Here is a 12,794-nt window from a genome sequence, read left to right on the forward strand (position 1 = left end):
TGGCGGGGAGCGCGCTACCGCACTACCATTGCCTTTCCTGTCCTTTACCTTCCAGGTGTCGTCGATAAACAGAGTCCTACGCAACCTGGCTAGCGAAAAGCAACAGATGGGTGCCGACGGGATGTACGACAAGCTAAGGATGCTGAACGGGCAGACGGGGACGTGGGGCACCCGACCCGGCTGGTATCCCGGCACCTCGGTACCCGGGCAGCCCACGCAAGGTAAGCACAATACGCTCGCCGCTCCCCGGCCCGGATCGGCTCGGTTCGGCCTCGCCCGGTGGAGGTGGTCCCGATGCGGGTCCGGCTCGCCTCCTCCCCGACCGCCGGGATGAGGGTGGAGGGCGTTCGTGCCGCCGCCTCTTTGGGAGGCTGCGGGCAGGTGGGTGAGGGGCTGAGGCACGGTGGGCATCCAGATCCAGCCCCGGGCCCGGCAGTGGGCGGGGGAGCCCAGCAGCATCCTCTGCCAAAGCCGAGCTGCGGTGCCGGGGCTAAGCCTCAGCCTTGCCCATCTCCCGGTAATTTGGGCTCCCTAAGGCTCCCTGCGCTGGGGTCTCTCCCCAAAGCCGGGGCGATCGGTGACTATCTCCGTAGGGCTGATTATTATTCCTCCTCAATGGACCCGAAACAACTTTGTAAATATAGGAAACTGTTTATCCTGAAGATTAATAGGTATTTGTTGTAGGAATGACAAGGGGATAATATGAAGGATAATGGGATGTTACGTTACATACTTAAGATGGTTAATGGCTTCTTTTTGAATGCGGGCTCTGTTGAGGCTCGGCTCTCTCTGGCTCTGGTCATTCCTTTAGAAGAGGTGTCTATATACCACAACCTGCTTTTTGTTTTCACCCCGCAAGGAAAAAAAAAATCGGTAACAGTGTGCGGAATATCTGGTACAAAGGATGTTTCTGTCACACGCAAGAATTTGTTATGGGAACAATTCTGTCGCTATGTAATTGCTCATTAGAGATCGTTTTGTTTCTCATTAAGGCGACATGAATAAGCGTCTAGTTGAAGGAGACAGCTGTAGAAATGTTCCACAGGAGACCTCTGGACACGATATGGCACCGCTTGCCAATTAGACATGTCAGTTTTAAGAGAAGAAAACAGTCTATGAAGGACACTAGAAAGATAGAGCGGAGCCCTCGCTTCCCCCCCACCCCCACTTCAGTGTTTTTTGTTGTTTGGTTGCGGGGTTTTCTTTTTGCATTTTGTTTTGCCCGACGTCCACCCCAGGACCCGGGGCGGCTCCTGCCGCCAGCCGCCCTCGCTTTGCCCCTACCTGGGGCGTGCTGGCCCGGCCCGGGGTGTCTCGGCTGGTCCCGGGGCCCGGAGCCCTTCCCTGGCTGCCCCGAGCCCGGGAGGCGAAGCGCGGAGCGGGGCTGGTGTTGGCGCACCCATCGCCCGGGCAGTGCTTTCGGGCGTTTTGGCTTTTGGTTTTTTCCTTAGGAAAGACGTGAAACGGAGAAATCCCGGGCGGCGCAGCCCTTGCGCGGGTGCGGTGCGGTGCCCTTGGCTGGGGACACCCGGGGGCTCTTTGGGGACCGCTCGTGGCCCCTTCCCGTGGCTCAGGGATGGGCGCAGTTTCCGCGCTCCGGGCAGGAGCTGCGCGGCCGGAGGAGCCCGGGAGCCCTGCCCTAAATCGCGGCCGAAATGAAGGCGAAATGCGGAGCTCGGGCCGGGGGCGCGGGTGTGCGTGGGCAGCAGAGGCGAGGGGGAGGCAGGCAGGCACTTAAAACATCCGCATGGCAAAATTAAAATTAATAAAATGGATTTCCTCTGGAATATTCATGCTCCCTCTAATGTTTTTCCCTTGCAGGGGTATGTTGCTGGATTTTAAGAGTCCATTACTCAAAAAGCATAAGGCGAGGTTAGGTCTCAGAGGGGTACAAATATGGTCTCAATCTGATAAACGCCATGCAGCAGTGAATAAAATAATGGATACATGAGGGCTGACAGAACAAAAAGAGACATCTCTATCCGGGAGAAATTCTCTAGTGATTTAGTGGTTTTAGGGATCACCGAGACACTGTTTCTTATCTTTTTTTCTCCCCTCCCTCTCTTATAAGACTAAAGCCTTCTATAGGATTTAGACACTTTCTCTTTCAACAGATGCTACAATGTTTTGATCTCGGCTCTATAGCTGAGAGGTGCTGCAATTGGTTTGCTATCTTTTTTTGCTTGTTTTCCGCCTCACTGATTAAGACACTAAGAAACTAAGGAATGATTTTATTTCCCAGCGTCTTTTTTTTTTTTTTTTTTTTTTTTTTTTTCCAGGAAGCAAATCCTATACCCAGCGTCAGATGGTCTGGCTATAGGATAATAGGGACGGACATTCACTTGCTTTCTTACGGATTAGGTCTGGAAGGTGGAACAGCCCTATTGAGATCGCTTCTTTTAGGGGCTTTAAAAAAAAACCCAACAAAAAACAAAAAAACAACAACCAAAACCCTAAGGAAAAAAAAAAAAAAAAAGGGTGTGTGGCTAAAAAGAAGATATCTTAATTGTCCGGGGTGGGGTTGGAAATGAGCATAAGTGAGTTTAGGCGAAACTTTTAGTTGGCTGAAAGGTTTTGGGGAGCGCACCGAGAAGGGGTGGCAAAAAAAGCGCGGCCTCCAAAGTTTGGGGCGGAGGGTCAGGGAGGGCGCGGGGTTCGGGAGCAGGTTCGGGGGGCCGGGGCCATCCCCGTGGGCTCCCCCCGGGCTCTGCCGGCCGGACAGTGATGGATGAGGGCGGTGGCGGAGGTGAGCGCGGCCCCTCCGCGGGCGGGCGCGGCCCCCGGCGCTGCCACCCGCGCTTGGCAGGGCTCTGCCCCGCCGTGGCGACCGTCCCCGGGCCCGGGGCTTTGTGTGTGCCCTGAAAAGCGGCTCCCCCCGCCCCCCCGCTATTCACCCGCCGCCGGCCGCCTCAATGGGGCTGCGGCCGCCCATATGGTGACCACGGCCGCTGAATCCCTGTGTTTAAATGGAGGAGAAAGTTCGGGTTTTAAAACATTTCAAAGTGGTTGAAAGGGTCCCACCAGATCCTGTCACAATTCCCCCCGAGCTTTGAAGACCGGGGCCATTGTTCGCCGATTATAAATGATATTACTTTAAAGTTGATTTCCCACAATATTTAAAGGATGTCGCGGGAGTGTCGCTATTTATTTTTGGCGTAACTTTTCAAGCGAATTAGCATAAGTAGCCCATGCGTCCCTCACCCCGGCTCCCTCTTTATGCGACATCAAAAACGCCTCGAAAAATATGCTTTGAAAGGAGAGGGAGAGCTCGTTTAGGACAAGGACTTCTCTGCCTCGCCAGCAGCCTCCGTCCCTCCGGCCCCGGCGGCCGGGGGTGCCCGCTGAGCCCCCCAACACCAGCCGGCCCCCGAGCGCCGAGCACAATGAAACTTTCCTCTGTTTAATGGCAGAAATTGCATTAAAAGTGGTGGAAATGCCCTAATTAAAAATGTACCACTTAAATGATATGCCAAACGCTCAGCTGCAGAACGGCGTATTTAGCTAGTTAGTGAACTCGCTACTATTTCTTTTAAAATTACATGTTAAAATTTTAAAAGAAATCTTACTTTTCTCTGGTGCAACACATTACAAAGAATGGACAGTCCTTTTATCTAAATATAAAATTCCATTTTCAGCAATTATAGCCTGTTCTTGGTGATGATATAATTACAGCTGTGCTCAGTAATAGGTGTCAAGGCAATGCACACTCATACAATAGTTGAATAAAACTGCAGAACAATGCAGGCACTTCTAAATTCACAACCTTTAAAATGAAATTGACTGTGCAGAATTCAAATAAAAACTGGATAAATATTTTTTTAAAAAGATTACAAGCTTGGTTTGGTTTCTTAATAGCATTTTCTGCAAACCTATCAACATCTAATTGATTAGATAGGAATTACTGATTATAGATAATCTGAAATACTGAACATCACTATTTTAAATATAGCAATAGGTAAATAAATGCAGCAGACAGAGGAGACTGCCATGGCACTCCAGCAGGGATTCATGGAAAGAATCACTTTCAGGGGAAAGTATTTTTATGCAGGTTTTATTCCAGAGGGAAAACAAAATGAAATTAAGACCAGGTGATCATAATTCCTCATCTGCAATGTTTACATAAGGCTGGAAACCGAAATGTTTCTGTGTTACCCGTGCCATTAGCACCATGTTGCTTTGATACCCGAGACATTTTTAAGGGAGGCTGTCAGCAAACATGGCTGAACTTGTTTCCAGTTGTGTTATTTCTCTGATAGGGATCTACAAACAGGGGTACCTGCATTTCACTTTCTGACTCTCGGTTCCACAGATGGCTGTCCACAACAGGAGGGAGGAGGGGAAAACACCAACTCCATCAGCTCTAATGGGGAAGATTCAGATGAGGCCCAAATGAGACTCCAGCTGAAAAGGAAGCTGCAGAGAAATAGGACATCCTTTACCCAAGAGCAAATTGAAGCCCTTGAGAAAGGTGAGTGACATTTTCCTATGGTCGAAGCAGGAGAGAAAAGCAAAATGTGCCCTGACTACATTACCAGCTGAATGTAAGCTTGGCGGTCCTGTGCCTTACATATATGTGTGTATTTAAACTCTGGGGCTCCCTCCATGCTCTTTTATTCACGGAGCTCCAAATATTCCTTGGTGGTTGTGGTGTGCCTTGAAAAGCTGTTAAAATGGTTTTCAAAGGCAAAGCATTCAGGGCACAGATCACAGTGAGACACTGATGCTGCACCCTGGGCTTCTCTTGGGGGGATGGCTTCCTCTCATCCGCTGTGCTGCCTTGCTGGGGAGCTGAGGGCAGGCAGGGGACTGGCAGAGCCCTCTGTGGCTGCCCCCACCCTCACTCCCCATCCCCAGTGCTCCAGTGCCCGGGGCTGGGAGCAGGTGCCCTTTTCCCTGGCCGGCCTGGGCGCACCTTGCCCCTGACCCTCTGCGGAGCTCTGTCCTCATTTTGCGCTGTTATTTAGCGACGTGCCATTTCGCTTCCTGGTGACAGGGTCAGAGCTGCCTTGGGGACCCCCTCGGTGGAGTCAGAAGCCCTCATTGCTGCTGGAAAGATGCAGCATTGCACCCAAGCCTGCCCATCCCCACAGCAATACTCCCTGGCAGGCAAGGCGCCCTAGCACACAGACAGAATGCTCAGCTTTGCCTTTGCAGTGATGCTTCTTAAGAGCATTTAGAGCACAGGCAGTGCAGGAACAGCTCTGATTTTACAGTGAGCCGTATGAACTCTGCAACTAACACAAGAATATTTCCTTGTGCAGAATTTGAGAGGACCCACTATCCCGATGTGTTTGCAAGAGAGAGACTAGCTGCTAAAATAGACCTGCCTGAAGCAAGGATACAGGTACTGATTTACTCTGCAATTATAACTATTATTATTTTTACTATTGCCATTCTGATTTCGTTACTCCTGGCTTCTCAAAGCATGGGGCAACCCGTATTTATGATCAGGTATTTGCCCATATCCCTCTTTCAGGAAAATAGCAGCAGCTGGTTTTGCTTTCACCCGCTGTTTTGCTGCACTGCAAGCCTTGAGCCTCTAGTCTTGTAAGGTCACTCACGTCTCTCAAATGCTGTATTTCCAGGTGTGGTTTTCCAACAGAAGGGCCAAATGGAGAAGGGAAGAGAAGCTGAGGAACCAGCGAAGACAAGCCAGCAACACTCCCAGCCACATTCCCATCAGTAGTAGTTTCAGCACGAGCGTTTACCAGCCGATCCCACAACCAACCACCCCCGGTAATGCCAGCAACCCGCTCGTGTCCGTCCGTCCTCTGGGCAAAACGAGACTCTGAGGCTGCGCTGCCAGTTGTGATTGTGGCTAAACTAACGTGTCCATCTGTCTGTCTATTCTATTATAGTTTCCTCTTTCACATCAGGTTCCATGTTGGGCAGGACAGACACAGCGCTCACGAACACGTACAGCGCGCTGCCGCCCATGCCCAGCTTCACCATGGCCAACAACCTGCCTATGCAAGTAAGTGCAGTGCCACGCCAGGGCACGGCATTCCCGACGTTCCCTCTGGACCTGGTGTCCCCTGGGCTGTGCAGGAGCATGGGTGGGGACCCTTCCTCTGAGTGATGAGGGATTACAGACCATGCTGCAGGCAAACTGGCACTGAAAGGCTTCCTTGGCATCTGAAAAGATGCCCCGTTTGGGGGAATCAGGGGAGAAAGGGCACTGAAAGATGTGGTGCTCAACAAGCACTTTTCCCAGATTTTAAAAGAGGAAAGTCCTCAAATTCGCAAGGCGACAAATCTGGGATAAAAAATGCTGTTTGGAGGAAAAATGTGGTTAACCTCGCAGATGCCGTATTGTGGAAATTGCTGCCTGAATAAGCTGCTGGAGGGATCCGACCTTCTGGGTGTAGGTAACGTGGCAGCGGCACATTAGGAACACCTGAGAGAGGGAAGGATGTGATTAGCATCAGTGGTTATGCCAGCTAAGCCAGAATTGCAAGAGCTGTCAATCCTCATGCCTGAAAGCATTAGCTGATCACCAGCTGGGTTAGGAAGAAATCTATTCCTTTGGGGTCTGTTTCTATAGACCTTTCAGATGCAAAATTCCTCCTTTTTTAATGGTGGGGTTGGCCTAGGAAGGTGCTGGCCAATTACGGGAGTTTTACAGCTTTGTCTGAGGCACACAGCATTGACCACTGCTAGAGACAGGCGAGCAGATTAGAGAGCCTGACTCCTTCGCCGCGGCAATTACGATGTTACTAATTGCTGAACCAAAATTAACCAAATAAAGTTAGAGTCTTGCAAGTCTGCGGAAAGAAGCGGTGTTGGCTAGGCCGCTGCTTGGTGATGCTGGAGGCTGGCGGTGCCGTTCCCGGCAGCGGGCTGGGAGCAGATGACAAAAGATCAAAAGGCTGATGCAGGAGGGGACCCTTGGGAAAGCAGGAGACCCCTGATTCACCACTGGGCACCTGGGCAGGGACACAGCACGTGTGAGTTGCCCTGGAAAACACTGCCTGCGTGGTCACCGTTGGAGAGGCCGAGCCATTGGCATCTCTCTGCGGGTGCACGGAGCAGTTCTGGGTGTGCTCAGCAAGTGAGGCTCTCAGGACTGCTGGACATGGCGTGTGGCAGGGAGGTGCAGACAGGAAATGCGTGCAGACATGTCAGGTCTCGTGTGCTCTGGGTGGGAATGGCTCATCCTGCTCCTGCTCCTTCACTGCCTCGCTGGGTCAAGGCTGCACTGGTGCCCAGCAGCCCCAACCCCACACATGGTCTGTGTGTATGTGCCTCTGCCTCAGTGGAGTAATCTTAGTTACAGCACTAAGTGTGAGGTAAGAAGCTGTCCCTGCCTCTGGCTGCAAACAGTAGGAGACATCTTCTTTTTGCATGGGTATAAACGAGGGCAGCACTCAGACTTAGGGATGTAACACTCCATCAGCGCTAGATGTAGGGATCTGCTCACCAAGCGTATCTGAAAAAGCACCATGTTGGTTTTCAGACCAAAATCCTTCATGAAGGGCCAGCCTGCTTGGGCTCCTAAACACGTCTTTACATTGGGATCCCTGAATTTGAAACTTGAAGCTCATTTTTTGCTGCTGCACACTACCTCTGAGGGCTGGCACATCCATGCCAGTGTGATGCTGTCTTTACCTGCAGGGACACTTAACTCTTTGTGCTTTGCTCCCACAGCCCCCGGTACCCAGTCAGACCTCCTCCTACTCTTGCATGCTGCCCACCAGTCCATCGGTGAATGGACGGAGCTATGACACCTACACTCCTCCTCACATGCAGACACACATGAACAGCCAGCCCATGGGCACCTCTGGCACCACTTCCACAGGTGAGTGGCCCTGTGCTCCCCCAGCCTTCCTGGCAGTTTGTCTTCCTTGCTCCAGCCATCAGGCTTTTCACGTGTACTTGCTGTGAGAAGCTTCTCCCCATCATTGGGGGAGGTCTCTCTGTTGGGATTAGTTGCTGCCATACCAGGCAGAAGATGAAAATGTATGGCCTTGCCAACTAGAGCAATAATTCTGATTTTTAAGCTGCTTCTTGGAGGGCTAGATGGAAAGAAAGCTGATTAACAGAGGTGGTGTTGAAATTGCAGGACAGAGGCAAGCTCTTTACTGAGGCCCCCATCCCTCAAAATCTTCCCTGTATAATTAAATTCTCAATCAGCATTTATTTTGGCATTAAATTTCAGCAGAGATATCCACATTGGTGAGGTTAAGTGTATGTGAAACTGTTTGCAGGACTGGGCACTTTTTTACCTTGTCTGTGTCAGATGTTATTTATTGCTAAAGATTTGAAGCTATCAAAGAGGCAGGCAACCTGCAGAAATATTAGCCCATGCATAAAAAAGGCAAATCAGGGTGAAAAAGGGCAAGTGTCAGCATAAACAGGAGCAAACCAGGCACTTTTCAAAAGAATAGGACTGTTCAGTGTGTTTTGGGCTGAATTCTCAACTGATACAAATAAGCCGAGACTTTGGCATTTATCTCAAAGCATGAAAGTTTATTTATAACAACAATCAATGAGATGTGCATAGTTTTAAAAATATATACACCCCCAACCTACCCCAGAGGTTGGTAGATGGTGACATTTCATTTTTAATGGAATACAAGCTCAAATCTGTGAAACTGTAAAGCAAAAATTGTGCCATGTATAGAAAAACTAAAATATCCATTTTCCCCCTCAATTTTCAGGTCTCATTTCCCCTGGAGTGTCAGTTCCAGTTCAAGTTCCTGGCAGTGAACCCGATATGTCTCAATACTGGCCAAGATTACAGTAAAACATGTGTTAATTCCGTAAATGACTATATGGACAACAGTTGGATGTTCAGCAGTATTTTATAAAGGAAGAATGGCTGTCAGAGTACTTCTGTACTGCAACTGTGCCCTATGCTGTAACACATGGAAAAGACTTTCACATGGACCTTTGTACACTGAAGGCATTATATCAGTTGGAACAAATCTTCATTTTGGTATCCAAACTTTTATTCATTTTGGTGTATTATTTGTAAATGGGCATTTGTATGTTATAATGAAAAAAAAAAAAGAACAATGTAGACTGGATGGATGTTTGATCTGTGTTGGTCATGAAGTTGTTTAAAAAAAAAAAGAAAAGGAAAAAAAAAAAAGAAGCCATGATCAACAAGCTTTGCCACGAATTTAAGAGTTTTATCAAGATATATCGAATACTTCTACCAATCTGTTCATAGATTCTGGATTGATGTTCCAAGTTTGTATCATTCCATTGCATATAATTAAACCTGGAACAATACGCACTAGATTTATGTAAGAAAAATATCTGTTGGTATTTCCAAAGGTTGTTAACGGCTGAAGCTATGTGCAAACAGGGGTTAAGAGAGAACTTCGATGAAGAAAAGAGTTTGATAGATAAAAGGTAGATTGTGTCTTCGATATAATCCAATTTGTTTTATGTCGAAATGTAAGTATTTGTCTTCCCTAGAAATCTCCCAGAATGATTTCTATAATAAAGTTAATTTCATTTATATTTGACAAGAATATTCTATAGATGTTTTATACACATTTTCATGCATCATACGTTTCTTTTTTGGTCGGCAAGAGTTAATTGTTCTTAGAAATAGTTGTACTACTGTTCACAGTCCAATCATTTTTGTGCATCTAGAATTCATTCCTAATCAATTAAAAGTGCTTGCAAGAGTTTTAAACTTAAGTGTTTTGCAGTTGTTCACAACTACATATCAAGATTAACCATTGTTGATTGTAAAAACCATGCCAAAGCCTTTGTATTTCCTTTATTATACTATTTTCTTTTTAACCTTATAGTGTGGTGTTGCAAATTTTGTTACAGTGCTAGGTTAATCTCATTAAGCTTTGATTATTTTTTCAGTTTTCAGTAAGGAGGGTTTCTTAAGGAGCACTTTTGTAGACTCTCAGCCCTTCCACCAGCCTGTAACTTGGGCTGACAAAAAGAAGGTAGCTTCACGTATCTAATTGCAGCAGAGAGCAGGAGGAGGTTGTTTATTTAGCTTGGGTTTCTGGGGATGCTCTAAAGGAGCTCCAGAATCCAGCAGAATTTCCAGAGGGCAATTTGCACCGTGCCAGGCAGAACTGGAGCATGGAACACGCCTATGTCTGTCTGTCTGTCTGTCCCCATTGTACCTAAAGTATGTATGGACACCCAGATATGCACCCCAACTTCTAAAAATTGTTTTTGTTAGGATGCTTAAAAGGGGAAAAAAAACAACCCAGCTGTGTTTTTAACAGGCTCTTTGGGAGAGTGAATGCCATCCCTTTATATTGCCACACAGCACAATCTTAGTGTAATTTTCCATTGAACTTGTAACCTGGTTAATACCTCAATGCGCTTTGTGTGAGGGTTGTTAGTGTGGGCGTGGGTGGAGAGCTGCATGTCAAGGAATAATGAGAGAAGACAAATCAACAGGCAACAACAATACGAGCTGGGACTGGCTAGTGAAAGCTAAAGGCCTTTAGTCACTGGCAGGGAAATCTAAACATTCCCATATCTATGAAGCTGGCTCATTGTGCTGCAGTTGTTACTCTCGATGCTGTGCTGAAAAAGGGATCTCATGATTAAAAAGCCAGTGTGTGGGGAGTTTTGAGTCAAAGCAAAGGCATCACAAGCAGCCTTTGTAAAGCAAAGATACCATCTAGGCTGGTTATGTTTTCCTTTTGGCACATTTGTCACTGCAGAGAGCACTTCACTGGAGACTTGGGGTAGCAGGGTTGTGCTACTGAGGTGGCTGCAATGCTGCAGATGAGATTAAATGCACGTAAACTCAGAATCCTTTAGGGAAAAGGAGCAGCTTCACTCAAAGTATGAGATGATAGTTGTTAAAATGAAGAGCCTGAAACAAGCAGAAATGAGCTTTGATTGTGATACTGGTCAATTTTAAGTATATTTGTTATACCCAGAATAATGTAGTTTTAACTAACTGGAAGCCACCCATTCACAAATGTCAAAAAAGCACCAGGTTTTAATTTTTTCAAAGTATATATATTTTTAATCAGACCTGCACGTTTGGTATTGATAAGAAAGGGACCGATTGCATTAAACACCACAATAGGTAGGTTCCTCCTCACGCAGTTAACTTGATTCCAGGGACAATTAATTACAGGTACAAACCCAGCACTTCTACAGCTAATTATCGTGTTTATACCTGCTAATGTAGCTTGTTATGGAAATGCCAACTTCTGCTCAACCACGAACGGAAAAAGATCTTCCCATCCCTTCCCCCCCGACAACTTTTTGTGCGCTGGTTGCTGTTTCTGCAGGTGCCGATGCGCGGGCAGCATCCCCATAGCTCTTCCCTGGTTTTTCCTGGCTTTTCCCGGCCTTGCAGCTCCACGGCCCGTGCTCCAGCCCCGGTGGCCTCCATCGTGCTGTCGCCAGCCCTTCCGAAGCTTTTCCTGGCCAGGCTGCGCCGGGGGCTGCGCTCCCGCTCCTCCGCAGCCATGCGACAAAGCCGTGTGTGCTCGGATGGACCCTGAAATCATTTCGGTGACAGCCTGGCTGGCGGAGAGGAGACATTTCTGGCTCACTGGCTCCTTATCGTGCCCTATGGAAGGGGAGAGATCCCTGGCTGGCTGCACATCGGGAAGAACCGGGGCGCTCGGTGCCCTGAGCGCTGCTGTCCCGGAGCGCTCCGGGGGCTCTGCGGGGCACGGGCAGGCTCCAGCCCAGCCAAGGGGCATCTCCCGGGTGGGCTGGGGCGTGGAACCCCCGGTGCTGGATCCTGGGACCGCCCCGCAGCCTGGGAGTGCTGCTGCGGGCGGGCAGGGGGATGTTGTGTGGATGCAGGGATGCTGTGTGGATGTGGGGATGCTGTGTGGATGATGCTGTGTGGATGCAGGGATGCTGTTTGGATATGGGGATGTTGTGTGGATGTGGGGATGCTGTTTGGATGTGGGGATGCCGTGAGGATGATGCTTTGTGGATGCAGGGATGTTGTGTGGATGATGTTGTGTGGATGTGGATGATGCTGTGTGGATGCAGGGATGCTGTGTGGATGCTGTGAGGATGTGGATGATGCTGTGTGGATGTGGAGATGCTGTGTGGATGCTGTGTGGATGTGGATGATGCTGTGTGGACGCAGGGATGCTGTGTGGATGCTGTGTGGATGCAGGGATGCTGTGTGGATGCTGTGTGGATGTGGATGATGCTGTGTGGATGTGGAGATGCTGTGTGGCTGCTGTGTGGATGTGGATGATGCTGTGTGGATGCAGGGATGCTGTGTGGATGCTGTGTGGATGCAGGGATGCTGTGCGGCTGCTGTGTGGATGTGGATGATACTGTGTGGAGGATGCTGTGTCACTACCTGGGGACGTGCTGCCTTGCCAGGCATTGCAGTCAGCAGCAGGAGTGGGGGACAAAAATCTTCTCCGAGCATCCTCTAATACCCATTTAATACCCATTTTCACCCACCCCCTTTTTTTCCCCCTTTCTTCCAGATCTGTATTACTCACAAAGATTGAAATCCACTGTGATGTATTTGCTCAGTGTAACACAGCAATTTCCAAGGGTCTCCTCTTTTCACCACTGAAATTAGTGGGAGTTTTGCTATTGATTTCAATAGGAACGAGACATTTCTGTGCATTTGGTTAAAATGTATTTCATAATAACACCTTATACTTTATTTATAAGCCCCTCCTAAGGCATTTCACAAATTATAGTCACACAAGAATTGATGTGTGAGTGCTGTCTTAATAACACTGTATTTTGTGTTTCAAATATTGTGTTCTAGATACAATATTTACATTTACAAGTGAAAAGGCTGCTAACCTAACAGTTATTGTTCAGAGCAGACAGATGATGAGCCATACATGCTGATG

At 48.3% G+C, this 12,794-nt stretch overlaps 1 protein-coding gene across 20 annotated transcripts in view; it reads left to right on the plus strand.

Annotated features, from left to right (window-relative positions):
• Window positions 1–9,764, plus strand: part of PAX6 (paired box 6) — a 24,426-nt gene extending 14,662 nt beyond the window's left edge. For 12 of the 20 annotated variants that reach the window (XM_033063103.2, XM_033063102.2, XM_033063106.2 and 9 more), the window contains 7 exons: window positions 56–221; window positions 4,310–4,468; window positions 5,262–5,344; window positions 5,586–5,736; window positions 5,859–5,974; window positions 7,648–7,798; window positions 8,661–9,764. In XM_033063103.2, coding sequence (XP_032918994.1) covers window positions 56–221; window positions 4,310–4,468; window positions 5,262–5,344; window positions 5,586–5,736; window positions 5,859–5,974; window positions 7,648–7,798; window positions 8,661–8,746 — 912 coding nt within the window. In that variant the 3' untranslated portion in view covers window positions 8,747–9,764. The remainder of the gene's footprint in view (window positions 1–55; window positions 222–4,309; window positions 4,469–5,261; window positions 5,345–5,585; window positions 5,737–5,858; window positions 5,975–7,647; window positions 7,799–8,660) is intronic. The other 8 variants (XM_033063110.2, XM_033063109.2, XM_033063119.2 and 5 more) reach the window with 1 other exon arrangement.
• Window positions 9,765–12,794: the final 3,030 nt, after the last annotated feature.

This window comes from Catharus ustulatus, chromosome 6 (genome assembly GCF_009819885.2).
Source record: "Catharus ustulatus isolate bCatUst1 chromosome 6, bCatUst1.pri.v2, whole genome shotgun sequence".
NCBI lineage: Eukaryota > Metazoa > Chordata > Aves > Passeriformes > Turdidae > Catharus > Catharus ustulatus.